The sequence below is a fragment of the Zingiber officinale genome, chromosome 6B, assembly GCF_018446385.1.
Source record: "Zingiber officinale cultivar Zhangliang chromosome 6B, Zo_v1.1, whole genome shotgun sequence".
Classification (NCBI taxonomy): Eukaryota; Viridiplantae; Streptophyta; class Magnoliopsida; order Zingiberales; family Zingiberaceae; genus Zingiber; species Zingiber officinale.
Window position 1 is genome coordinate 22269349 of NC_055996.1, and position 12657 is coordinate 22282005.

General features: G+C 36.1%; 1 protein-coding gene across 2 annotated transcripts; it reads left to right on the forward strand.

Annotated features, from left to right (window-relative positions):
* The first annotated feature begins 2237 nt into the window (after nucleotides 1-2237).
* Nucleotides 2238-12390, forward strand: LOC121992243. 2 transcript variants are annotated; one of them, XM_042546470.1, is made up of 13 exons: nucleotides 2238-2665; nucleotides 5319-5369; nucleotides 6196-6326; nucleotides 6411-6527; nucleotides 7060-7182; nucleotides 8738-8805; nucleotides 9353-9522; nucleotides 10212-10265; nucleotides 10765-10874; nucleotides 11005-11118; nucleotides 11373-11501; nucleotides 11817-11884; nucleotides 12062-12390. In XM_042546470.1, the coding sequence occupies exons 1-12, from the start codon at nucleotides 2489-2491 to the stop codon at nucleotides 11842-11844; spliced, it is 1272 nt and encodes a 423-aa protein (XP_042402404.1). In that variant the 5' UTR covers nucleotides 2238-2488; the 3' UTR covers nucleotides 11845-11884; nucleotides 12062-12390. The 2 variants fall into 2 exon arrangements, with proteins under 2 accessions (XP_042402404.1, XP_042402405.1); XM_042546471.1 differs by having other exon boundaries at nucleotides 8738-8790; nucleotides 9347-9522.
* The last annotated feature ends 267 nt before the right edge of the window (nucleotides 12391-12657 follow it).

Sequence of the window (12657 nt, forward strand, 5' to 3'; positions counted from 1 at the left end):
GACCGCCCATCTTTGGACGGGCATCCTGCAAGGACGAGCGGACTGCACGCTCGGCCAAGGCCATAAGGTAACATATCGCTAATGGTCTCCACAAAGCACGTGATGGAGAATCTCCCAAGTAAATCACCACATACGTCCGCCGGATGTTGAAGGGCCGGGGGGGAAAGGTCAAGGGACGTCTTTTTCTGACAGCAGGTATGTTTCACGCGCAAGCCATGCTCCAAATCTTATGACAGGAGATTTCGCTGTCCCATCGAGGACATGCTTGGACTGTAGCAGTATGGGTCAGGGAAGCTCACTGACAAGCCCTTACGGGGGTATGGGCCATGGACACGTGCACACCTCGGTAGGTGTACACTCACTTCTTCGCTGCCCTATATAAAGGCCCTCTTACTTCGCCGGAGGTACGCACGCTACTAGTTTAGGAGCCCCTTTCTCTCTATTGAGCTTCGCCTGACTTGAGCGTAGGAGGGTCGCCGCCGGGAACCCCTTCCCGGCCCGACTTCTGTGCAGGTTCACCGGAGCTTTGGAGGCCTACGCCATCGACTAGGAGAGCGACACGTGCCCAGCGTCCTTTGGTTCGGTGATTCGGACAGGATCAATCAGCAAAGAATTCTTGTACATCTGTATTGCATTGCATTTCCTCTCCATTTCGGTTATAATACCCTTCCTCCTCACTCCAACTAGGCTCATAGTAATCAACAAGTGTTGCACACGGGTTCAGAACCTCATCTTCTTGAATACTAGCTTCTTCATTTAGATCAAATGTGAAATTACTGCTTATATTTCTATTTGTGTTATGGACACAACTATACTGTGAAGATGATGGAATATTTGTTCTGGATACTTCTCCTACATTATCTGCATGTCCAATGCTAGAAGTTGCATCAAGAGTATTCCATATCTCAGATAGAATTTCGTCAGTTATATGATCATCTCTGATAAATAAATTACAAACTATTTTAGTAAATTTGCAACTCCATAATCTTTTTCTGTAGTTAAATTATAATTTTGCTCAAACTAGGAAGGGTCTGATGTAAAAGCAAAGTTTTAACCACATAACACATTATCGATATCAGGCCCAAGGTGTGCCTGATATCATATATATCAGGCCCACGTTGGGCCTGATATCATACATATCAGGCCCACGTTGGGCCTGATATCTATGATATCAGGCCACTTTTGAAGCAGATACTTCTTGTAAACTAGACCCACCACTGACTAAACCCTAAACCATAAATAAACAATTTTTAGCCAAACTTAACTATTTATGTCAAAAACTAACATGAATTAAATCGATTAAGTCTTCTATTACATCATAATTCCGGTGTTATTGAATATTATTCCCCACACAACCAAAATTAACCATAAAACCACTTTTTGCTGCCACCCTTCACACACAAATGGTGTACTTTTTATGTACCTTCACTACCCTATTTTACAGTAAAAAAAATCCATACATACATGTCTAAATCTTTAAATGTGTGCTTCTACTAATTTCCCTCTTGCAAGAAGTTTGTCCTTCTCGGCTGACTTTCTTAACTTAATTTGTCCTTCGTCTCCTCTAGCAACTCTTACGCAATTATGCCATAAACCTAACTGGTCTATTGCAATCGCCAACCACCACGAGCAGTAATGGCAAGCGCAGGGTTCATATATTTTTTTTTCTTTCAAATTTATAACACCACACAGAGGGATGAAGGGAGAGAGACGGTGAGAAGACGTGTATCCGAACCACAAATTATTTTTCTATTATACTTTCGGCTTGGATGCTTGGAAAAATGTGTTTGAAAAAGGCGGTTGCTAGGTTAGCCAGAGGGGTAATCTGAGAATTGACTTTGGTAAACTCCGTCTTTTAGTAAATACAAAATCGTGATATGCTTTTTGGTAAATATATTAACCTTAGTACGTCTTTTGGTAAATTGGTGTTTTTGAAATGCAGATATAATGTCAGGATTAGACAATGACTTGAAGTTAGAAGTGGGTGGGACCCTCGTCAACCTCCAATTGCAATCTTACTTTTGCGGTATAATTTGGGTCAACTAATTATTATATTAAAATGGAATTTTTCAGACACTTATTTGTTTCATCATTTTTTTCCAACATTTTAACGAAATAATAAAATTTATCTACGAATAAAATATTTGGTAACAGGCTATAGAAATATTGGGAAAATGAAATATTTAAAATTGAAAATTGGATAATCTCTGCAAATAAATAAACCCGCAATGCCACCCACCGTTCCGACTCCCACTCTCCTCCTCTCCTTCTTCGGCGTCTACGGCGCCACCCCCTTCGCCTCTACGCCCACCGTTTACCTCTTCTGGTCTCCTCCTTTCTGGAATCGGAAACGCCACTTTCCGGGCTCACCGACGTCGACGCCCGCCGCCTACCGATAGGCGGTCTCCGTATACTCTCCGATCAGGCATCAGCGGCCGCAAAGCCACCCAGGTCCGCCGGTCGGCGGAGTAAGCCGGAAAATTGAGAGATGTCGGTGAGCTACAAGTATTGGGACGATTGTGTTGATCCAGATGAAATGCGACTCCTGTGGAAGTATCCAGAGGTGAGGAAAGAATGGATCGACGCAGGCGAAAACATAGGGCAGAAGGTTCTACTCTCACGTGATCCGGATGGGCAACTTTATCTCACTCAAACAGAAATGAGGGTATGTCCAACTCGATATGTTATGCCGTGTTTGCCGTCCTATTTTTGATTTCTTTTCCAATATCACTGTGCTTAACGTCTACATCTTATCAATTATGTTTCATTAAATTACAACTGCAGTTTAAGGGTTTTTGTGCAATGAGGTTTGTTACCATTACAGAAATCAATAAATAAGTTATCAAATGGTGTCAAGGGGTAAAGGAGAATTGCATATTGATGGTTGATATGAAGATTCTATCCAGGCATAAGACTGTAACAACCAAGATCGGCTATATAGATACCTATTACTCTATCCCCTACTATATCATCATTATAACTAGAACATTTAATTGTGCTCTAAATATGTGTTTGTATCATCTTAAATGTGTCTCCTAGATTTTCCCTCAATGAGTGCAACCCCAACTTTCTCTCCAATATCCTATCCATCTTTGTATGTCCGCACATCCATTTTATCATCCTCGTCTTTGTGACTTATCATTTTCTACTTGTGTTCTTGAGTCATAGCCTAACTTTCAGCTCCATATAACATAGCAGATCTATTCTATAAAACTTCCTTTTAAGTTTTAGATGTACTTTACAATCACAAAGAACATCTATGGTCTCTTTCATTTTAATCATTCTGTTGGTATTCTATGATCCTTCTACGTCATTGAGCTTTATACCCTACTATATCATCATCTATATTTAAATAAATTTTATCTTATTTTATCGTTGTTAATAAAGTATTTTTGCTCTTCCTTTTCCTCATTTATGTACGTATTTATCATAATTTTATATTGCCTAACTTGAGCATTTAATGGTTGTGTTTGTAGCATCTTAAATGTGTCTCCTAGAGTTTTCCCTCAATGAGTGCAACCCCAACTTTCTCTCTAATATTTAGAATATCCTACCCATCCTTGTATGTCTATATATCCACTTTAACATTCTCATCTTCTACTTGTGTGCTTGAGTCATAATTCAACATTCAACTCCTTATAATATAGCAGGTCTAACCACTGTTTTATAAAACTTTCTTTTAAGTTTTAAAGATATTTTACAATCACAAAGAACACTTTACGATCTCTTTCATTTTAATCAACCTGCTTGTAGTCTATGTAAGACATCTCTCTTGCCCCTCCATCTTAATGCAAAAATGATTCAAAATACTTAAAGCTCTCAATTATAGATCTTCTATCTTAACAATTGTCTTATTATATCTAATAAGACAAAATACTTACAGACTTATGTGGGTTACCCCCACACACTTAACAACAACACGGATGCACACGAGATAATTAGTGACACAGGACAATTTCCATGCTCCCCTCATATTGAAACCTATTAAGGCTTGGGTAGTGTTCTAAATGACACTTGAGGCGGGGTTTTGCTTTTATCTTCTCAAGCTAGTGAAGCTCAAGGTTGGCCTGTTCATGGTGGTGATGAAGTTGAGGTTGAGATGGGTTTGGGACTTACTTGGAGAATGGTGGCGGAGGCCTCAGGAGCGGAAATGCTGCAACCAAGGAGGAGTGCAAGGAACATCCCCATTAGAGAACTTGACGAGGATTTAGATACATCGGAGGAGGAGAATGAAGAAGATATTGATTTTGAGTCCGATGAATGATGATGAAAGGATTATGGATGTAGTTGATGGTGCATGTATAGATAATTTAGAGATTAGTTATATTTAGTCTAGTCTTGTTGACTTGTTGCCATGTTGGATTGAAACTTTGAATTATAAACTTAGACTTTTGGTATAAGTAGTGATATTACTTTTTTAGTATTATATGGTGATGAATTTTTATTAATTATCTTGTTAGTTGCATATATATATATATATATATATATATATTATTGTTTTGTATTGTATTGTATGAAATTTATTTATGCATAAACATCATAAACAATAATGACTATTTATAATATTATGTATAAAACAAGTATAAAAAAATTCAACCGCCTAGGCGCGGCCGAGGCGGTAGGCGGTCACTGACCACCATTTACAATACTGCCCAGGACATGGCGCCTCTCTAAAGCTTGCCATGGAAACCACATATGCACTGGAGTCATGTTAAAGTCTTGAGCCATCCAATCCAACTGAATATAGCCATCCATTTAGGCAGAATACCCCACCACACTTAAAGAACTAAAGAATTACAAGCTAGTAGTTTGGGATAGTCTTGGAAAAGAGATTATGAGGGAGATGAACCAGCACAAACCTAATTACTAAGATATAAATATGTAGTTGGTCATTTACAAAACAACTTAAGCTTTGGAGGTAAGTGGTCATTGTCAAATTAAGATGCTGTCAGAGGAGGAGGTAATGTTGCATTTGGACATGTGAGAATTATGCATGTGTTTCCCTTTGATTATGCTAGTTGAGTCTGCTAGTCTTGTCAGAAGCGTCAAGAATAAAAATGTGCAGATTAGTCCCTTGGTTGATATAAGTAGCTAAGTCTTCACAATAACTATGAAAGTAATAAGAGCGTGCTTGGTATTGTCCTAAGTATCATGTGGTTCCTCTCCATCTGGTTCATATTCAAATGTTTGTCTAATGGTATTATTGTTCATCCCCTGCTTCAATAAGTTAAGTCTTTGGCGATTATTTACATTGATGTCTTTCTAATTTATGTTGCTTTGGGCCATCTTTCTCCTGATAAAATATGTAATTGTATCAGGCTGTTGCTAAGATTGTTCTCCAGCGACACTTCAATTCACAGATAGAGCTGGTACTGGTTATTTTATTTGCACTTCTCTTTCTAGCCAAATGAGTGGCAGTCATTTTCCAATTAATTTGCTTGATGTTTCTTCTGTTTTGTGTTAGTATCACTTTTTTTTTTGTTTAGTAGAACTGATTTAATTGTGCATAACCCTTCTATTTTATCATAAAGTTCTTATTTAACAGTCTTGCTTCTTTATTAGCAGTTTAAGTGTTGCCTCCATATAGAATAAAATGAGAAAAAAAAAATGATCTTCAGTTCAACATGAACTCATAAATTCTATCATTAGATCCGAGGGGTAGAAGAAGAACAAAATGAACTTAAATAAGTTAGATTGTTCTCAATGTTCCTCATCATATTATCTTATTGTTTACGGGACAGAATAAGATCATTGTAGCCTACTATGAATAGTTTGTATCTCTGGGTTGTGTATGATTCTGATGTGTGAATTTTTGAATTTCTTGCACGGTTCATTCTGATATCTTCTAGTAAACATGATGACTAAAAGCGTATTGCATTATTGGTTCTCTCTCATGACCCTCCTTTTTGAACACAAAAAGTGATAGCAAACTCACTTCTGGTCTTTTCACCAAAACATGTTACATCTATGTGCTTGTTAGTTTTTCTCTTGGTTTCAAATGCTTTCCAAAGACATGTGACTTGCCTCTAAGCTTTGGATGTACTCTTACACTTGACTGGACCAGCCATACAACATGGTTACTTATCTAGAAAGAAGAAATATTGCATTCATAGATCAAGTTGAGGATTGATAAAATCTAATGCTTCAAGTTGGTCTAAATTTTTTGGTGCACATTTGCCCTTCTTACTGATGCAGGAAATGATTTGTGTGATTGCTGAAATTGCCAGTGACAGACAACTTTTGGCACAGAAGTACAATAAAAAGACAAAGCAAACAACAATGGGCATTATGCAGATAGAACAAGAAACTGCAGATTGGCTTGTCAGGTTTTATATACAAGAATACTTTTGAAGCTGAGGATATCTTGGTATTTAACTTGTATTTCTTAATCATTGATATTTTTTTCATAGGGAAATTGGCTATCGCTATTATGATATAGAGGAAAATTCCAATCTTCTATTTAGGCCCTTTGTGAATGTCTACTTTGGAGCTGCTTACATAAAGTGGTTGTCTTGTATGGATGGAAAGTATGTCATAGATTGCATTTTTTTATAACATGTTGTTTAAATATATAAATGTACCCTAAACTATCACCTAGGTTTCAGATATGTTCTGAACTTTACTTTTCTGCTTCAGATGGATCGTTGAACTTTCTAAATTGTTCCAATAAGCCCATCATTAGATTTACTTGATGACAATGAGGATTTGGTAATGAAGCATCCACATTATTTCCACATCAATGTAATAATGAAGGATGCTGACATGGCTGGTGTTATGTCTGTTTAAGAAGGTGATTATGTTGCGATTGTCTTGATGTGGACGCTCAGTCGGGGGCCACATCAACTACATATTACTGATTTTCAAACGAAACTAATGATGGATTTGGTTAGAGGGTTTTGTAAAGTTTAATGATCAAATTGAAATAAGGAAAATAGCAGACTATTTGTAATTTGGGTGATAGTTCAGGGGCCATTTACTTAACTAATCCAAATCATTGTTACATATATCCCCGTAGTCATGCATGTATATTTGCTTTTCTCAATAATGCTACTGTTACAGAGAAAGGACTGAAGAATTTATCATTAGAGCTTACAGAGGGAGTATCAAGAAGGCCAATCACAAGTCAACACTAGACCATTATCGACGCTATCTATCTGTGAAAGAGAGTTTCTATACTGTAAGGTAGACATAATTTGATTTGAGTGTGAAGTATATATCCATATATCTTTAATAGTAATCTCTTGCATTCTGAAATATTTACTTAGCTTTCTTTTTGGAATTTTGAACATAATGTCATTGTTGGGATGGGTGACAGGGAGAAAGTTGGACAGTCTACGGGAATGATGATTGTGAGCATGAACCTTACCTGATTAGTAATAAAAATGGCAAATTAGGACTTCCATGCCCATGGAGTGACACTCAGTTCATCTCCAAAGTTTTATTGTTAATCCCAGTGCCCCAACTTTTCCGTCCTGCTTCCTAGTGGAACTCTACATGTCCGATAGGCCTATTTCCTGTACCTCTGTCACTGTTTTATGCTTAATTTTTTCATCCTGATGAAGACAATATGATTGATCATAGCCAATTTCATGTCGTGCCATCCATCATCCACTTCTAGACAAGAGAACATTCTTTTGTCATTGTTATCTGGGGAAGATTGTTTTTACCAGTGATTCTAAATCTTGTGTTATAGTAATCACCAGGAGTTTTTCTTCTTCAGATCTCATGATACTTTTAGGATGTGGTGTTGCCATCATTGCCATTCCTTCCTTGTCAATATAATCACAGCCAGGGAAAGTGGCTTGATCTTGTTGGCTGTGTAATATATTGAATAGCATTGAAATTTACTAATTTAGAAGTCACCATTATCAGAGCACTGACTGCTGAAACCATTTGACTCTTTAAGTAAGTGAAGGAATCCATGGCAGCCCAGACGACACTGGAACTGATTATGATGACCGGAGGGTGGTTGACTGGTTTCTCATTTTTGCATAGCTTTTTTGGTCTGTTGTCATTTCACTGGCTGTTAATAGGAAAATAACTGAAATTGTATGGGCCCTATCCAGGCTTGGTCATTTGAACTTTGGACAAGCTGGTTGTTCAGACAGCATAATTTGATACTTGTGGGAATTAGAGAATGACCATAAATTTGACACTTGTTAGTTGCTAGGAATATAATTTTTTTTTCACTAAAATGCCAAACTGCAGATGGGAAATTTAAAAAAAAAAAACAAAAGATACTGATGGAAATGAGAAGGATAACTGTTTTTTGTGGTTGTGTTGTATCATTGACTAATTTGTGGAAGACTAACTCAATTATTATACGGATGTGGTTCATTTTTTTTAAATTTTTGTTGTTGTTTTAAACTTCTTCCTCCGGATAGATAATGCAACTTCACATGTACGAATAGTTCAAATTGCCATTTCTATTAGAATATTGCAATTTCTTCTTGATGTTGAGATCCACACTAGGCCATCAGATTTTAATGCATGTTTGAGACACTTTATTTTCTTTTCAGTTATTGCTAGAGTATATAAGGTAAACCATAGCACCTATATATGATTGAATAGAGCAAGTTACACAATTCAAACTTATTTATGTCAGTCAGGTAAATTAGATTAAGATCCTTACTATTGGATGGTAGGAAGATAATTCTATTCTAGAATTTTATTAATATTATTTTTTGATAAACTCGAAATAAAATGTATTGCACTTATGTTCTCATTTCTTTGGCAGGGAGGAGGCACTTGATGCTTTTGGCACTGCTCAACAACTTTCTGTAGCTTCAGGTTATCCTCTTAAATGTAATGCAACAATACTATTTTAACATTCTATGCAGTCACATTTAAGGCAAATGATTAACCAATTATTTTTTAGTTACTTAATGAATTGTGTTTAATGATAGAAGGAACTAAAAGAATGTGTAGTCAGCTGTGAGTAATGTTACCATCTTTCTGCATTTTTCTCTATGCTTGTTTTTCCAAGAGTTTTCATTGATATTCAGAATATTCATTCCTGCTCTTTCATTCTCTATCCTATCTCCACAAACCATAATATTATTTTCCACTTAGATGCTCCTTCTATGTGAAATTAGAAGGAATTTGACTAAGCCATTTAAAGTTTAAATTGAATAGCTAAGAATATAATCACTTGGAATCTTATCAATCAACATATAAGATTAGCCATAAAACATTTCTATTCTCATAATGAACAATAGGAGTGGGAACTAAAACACAGATTTTTTTTATAATGAATAAATTTTAAGATGTTAAGTTTGTATTCATACCTTAAACTTGAAAGTGCATTCTTTAAATCTGATGGAATGATATTCTGCTACTTATATAGGATCAGGTGAAGGGTGGACATACTGGGACATTAGAGTATCTTCAGAAGACATGGGACAATTATGGAAGCATCCTGAAGTTTTAAAGGAGTGGACAGAGTCTGGTGAGAGGCCTGGAAAAGTGCGTTTCTCCCATGATTCAGAGAAGAGAATTTATCTTTCTCGCGTTGAAGTGAAGGTAAAATTTGGTGGAGTAACTTGATTCTTACATAAGGAATTGACCAACTATGCTTGTCTTATTATAGGGATTGTTGGTCTCTAGTATGAAGGACATTTGCAGTTACTTGACAGCTGCTATGAAAATTGTCCTAATCATAGGTTGGATTGGGACATTGATCATGCTGGTCATCTTAGTATTTAATTCTGTTTGATTGTTTTGCGTCTTTATTGATTGAATAATGCCTGCCAATTTTCATGATGTCTTATTGGCCATAATGCTCAGATTTTATTCAACCCATGGGCACAGTGATGGGGTTTTCCTTCAGCAATGTTTTCTGCCAGTCACGAAGCTCTCCTCTGAGCAACTTTAGGCTGTCATCAAATCCTAGCTTTATCTGGTGTCAATACATGTATGAATACTCCGAAAGCATATTCCTATTTGGATAGGGAGGAATCCCTCTTTGTCCATAGATCTAAACCTGCATTGCTTTCTACCACTCTCTCACTGGTGTTGTGGCATAGCTCATGCTTGCATATCATCATCATGCTTGCAACTCTTTTTTGAATGATGATTTGTCTCTCACAGCTGTGAACTTTTTCTGATGATTATATAATGATTTTGAAAATAATATGGAAACAAATTCCTTCTTTTATATCATCCTTGATGATGCACATTATATGCCAATTTGTATTTATTCCATTTTGCAGGCCGTTGCTGAAATAATTACTTCAAGGTGGTTTGTTTCCAAAGGAATACAACCTGTAAGTTCTTAACAGCACAAAGAAAAATTCATGTCCTCGCAAAGAATAATTACTCTTGAATTTTGCACAGTGAATCACATCACATGTAATTGAAAGATAAAACACTAACTGGAGAATCTACCAAATTATCTCTTGAGAATTTATCACAATGAAAAATTGTGTATATGAACCTCATAAACTTCAATGTGTTGTCCTATTAACTCATGGCATCTGGTTTCTTCCCATTAAGCATTATCTTTTCTTGGTAAGCTTGCATAAGGAATTCAGTTTTCTGATCTTCTATTTTTAGTAGCTCCTGTATCCTCATGATCTCCCATATCAAATTTTCCCATTTAGCTTATTTGATTTAGTCTTTTGTCAGTGGCATACTATTGAAATTTCAATTCTTGATCTTTTCTGTTCTGATCTCTTTAGTTGCTTAACTGGTTTAACTATTTGTTATACAACCCACATATGTTGTTTCAAATTTCCAGCACTTATGATGGTTGATCTATGACAGACGACTCTAGCTGCTCTTGCCGACATATGTAGCATGCGATTCGTAAATGGTGTACGTGCGCGCATAGGATTATTGGGAATTGACTATCCTACTGCTGCCTGGTTATACAAGTTAGTTGTTGATTATAAGTATTACTGACTATCTAATACTAGCTAAATTAAAAATACATCACGTGCGCTTTTATTTTTTTCCCAAACAATTCTAGTCCGAATGTAAATATGTCAACATTTTCTGTTGCAGAGATGTTCAATATAGGGCATATAAAGTTGTGTCAGTTGATGATCTCTACAATCCTTTTGTGTCCATGTACTTTGGTGCAGCTTATTTGGCCTGGCTTTCAGTGTACGAGGGGAGGTTAGTTTGCAATCACAAAAGTGAATTAGTTCCCTTATAAATGCAGATTTTTGCTTCATTTTGATGATAGATAAGTGATGCAGATTAATGGTAAATAAAGTGGTACTGTTATTTGTTGCCTGTTGATGACATTGAAACTCAATTAAGTTAGGTCTTGTATTCATTCATCAAAATATCTTTGGTGAGAACATGTCAGTTTGCAATTTTTTCATATCAGTTTGTTCTTACTCTTCTATTTCATCACAACCAAACAGACAAAGAGATCTTCACTTTGTGATTCAAGCTTATATGAGTGGGCCAGAGAACGTAAGCCTTCAGGAGACTGGGCCGCTCTGGAATAAATTTCAGCAAGCCTTGAGCTATTATGAAGAACCTAAAAAGAAGTAAGTATTGTCGTTGGCATTGTCATATACATGTTTCTATCATCTCCTGAAAAATATATTGTATACGAAAAGTTTGATGTTCAGAGTGTCCACTAGTCAAGAATATAAAATATAAACTGCCAACTAGTTTTAGAGAACAAAACATAGCTACCCATATTGGATTCTCACTTTAGTGTGGCCAACTTGACTTCCACCCTTGAAACTGATAAACAACAAACAGTGAGATAAATATGCCAACTACAAGAGCAACGTATAAGTGTATTTCCAAATCAAAATATACTAATTATTTGCCTAAACTTTTCTTGGCATCTGCAGGAATCGAGGGAGCTGCTGTATTTTATAAAGAATCACTCGATAACTTCTTTGTAAGGGAATCGTCAGAGGTAATTAACATTGTCAAACGTCCTACTTATGTTGTTTCTCCGTGTACTATGCTAAATTTGAGATCATATTTCTATTTAGTTCATTGTTAATCATCTTCCATATATATTTTTCTCCAGTCAAAATATTACTTGATGATGATTTGCCGTCATGTTTATATAGTATCCACCTTCATGCAGGTTGTTTTTATCCTTCAAAGACAAGGTACGAGAAGGATAAATCATTCGTGAACTCTACTTTTGGATCATCTCTTTTGGCTCTAGCAATTGCAACAATTCTGGTGATCTTGTTTAAAAGAGCATAGCCTGGCATCGTCTTCATCGTCGTCATCATCAATATATCTGCATTGAATAAAGAGGTAAATTGACACGCTACAAGTAAAACACACCTTTTCTCCTTTTTCATGGTGTTGCAGGGTTGAATATGTAAGAATTTATATGGCGTGCATAAGTGTTTGGTTGTCATTGCAAGTATTACAGAACTTACAATCTATCTAGACGATTTCCTACATTACATCCTACTCAATTTAAATGGCTAATCTGTCTTACTTTTCAATAAAATTTGTATATTTAGTTTTTTTTTTTGCTTTTATGGGAAAAAAGGAAATGCTTAGCTATAATTTTACCTTTCTTCAAGCACCTGTGTATTATTTCTTTAGTATGTTATATTCATATTGGAAAAATGATCATGTATTTGATTTTTCATATAAAATAGGCAAGCCTCTTTGAATTTGGAGCACTGAAAAAGTGAAAGTTGTGAAAATGGAGGCCCTTCA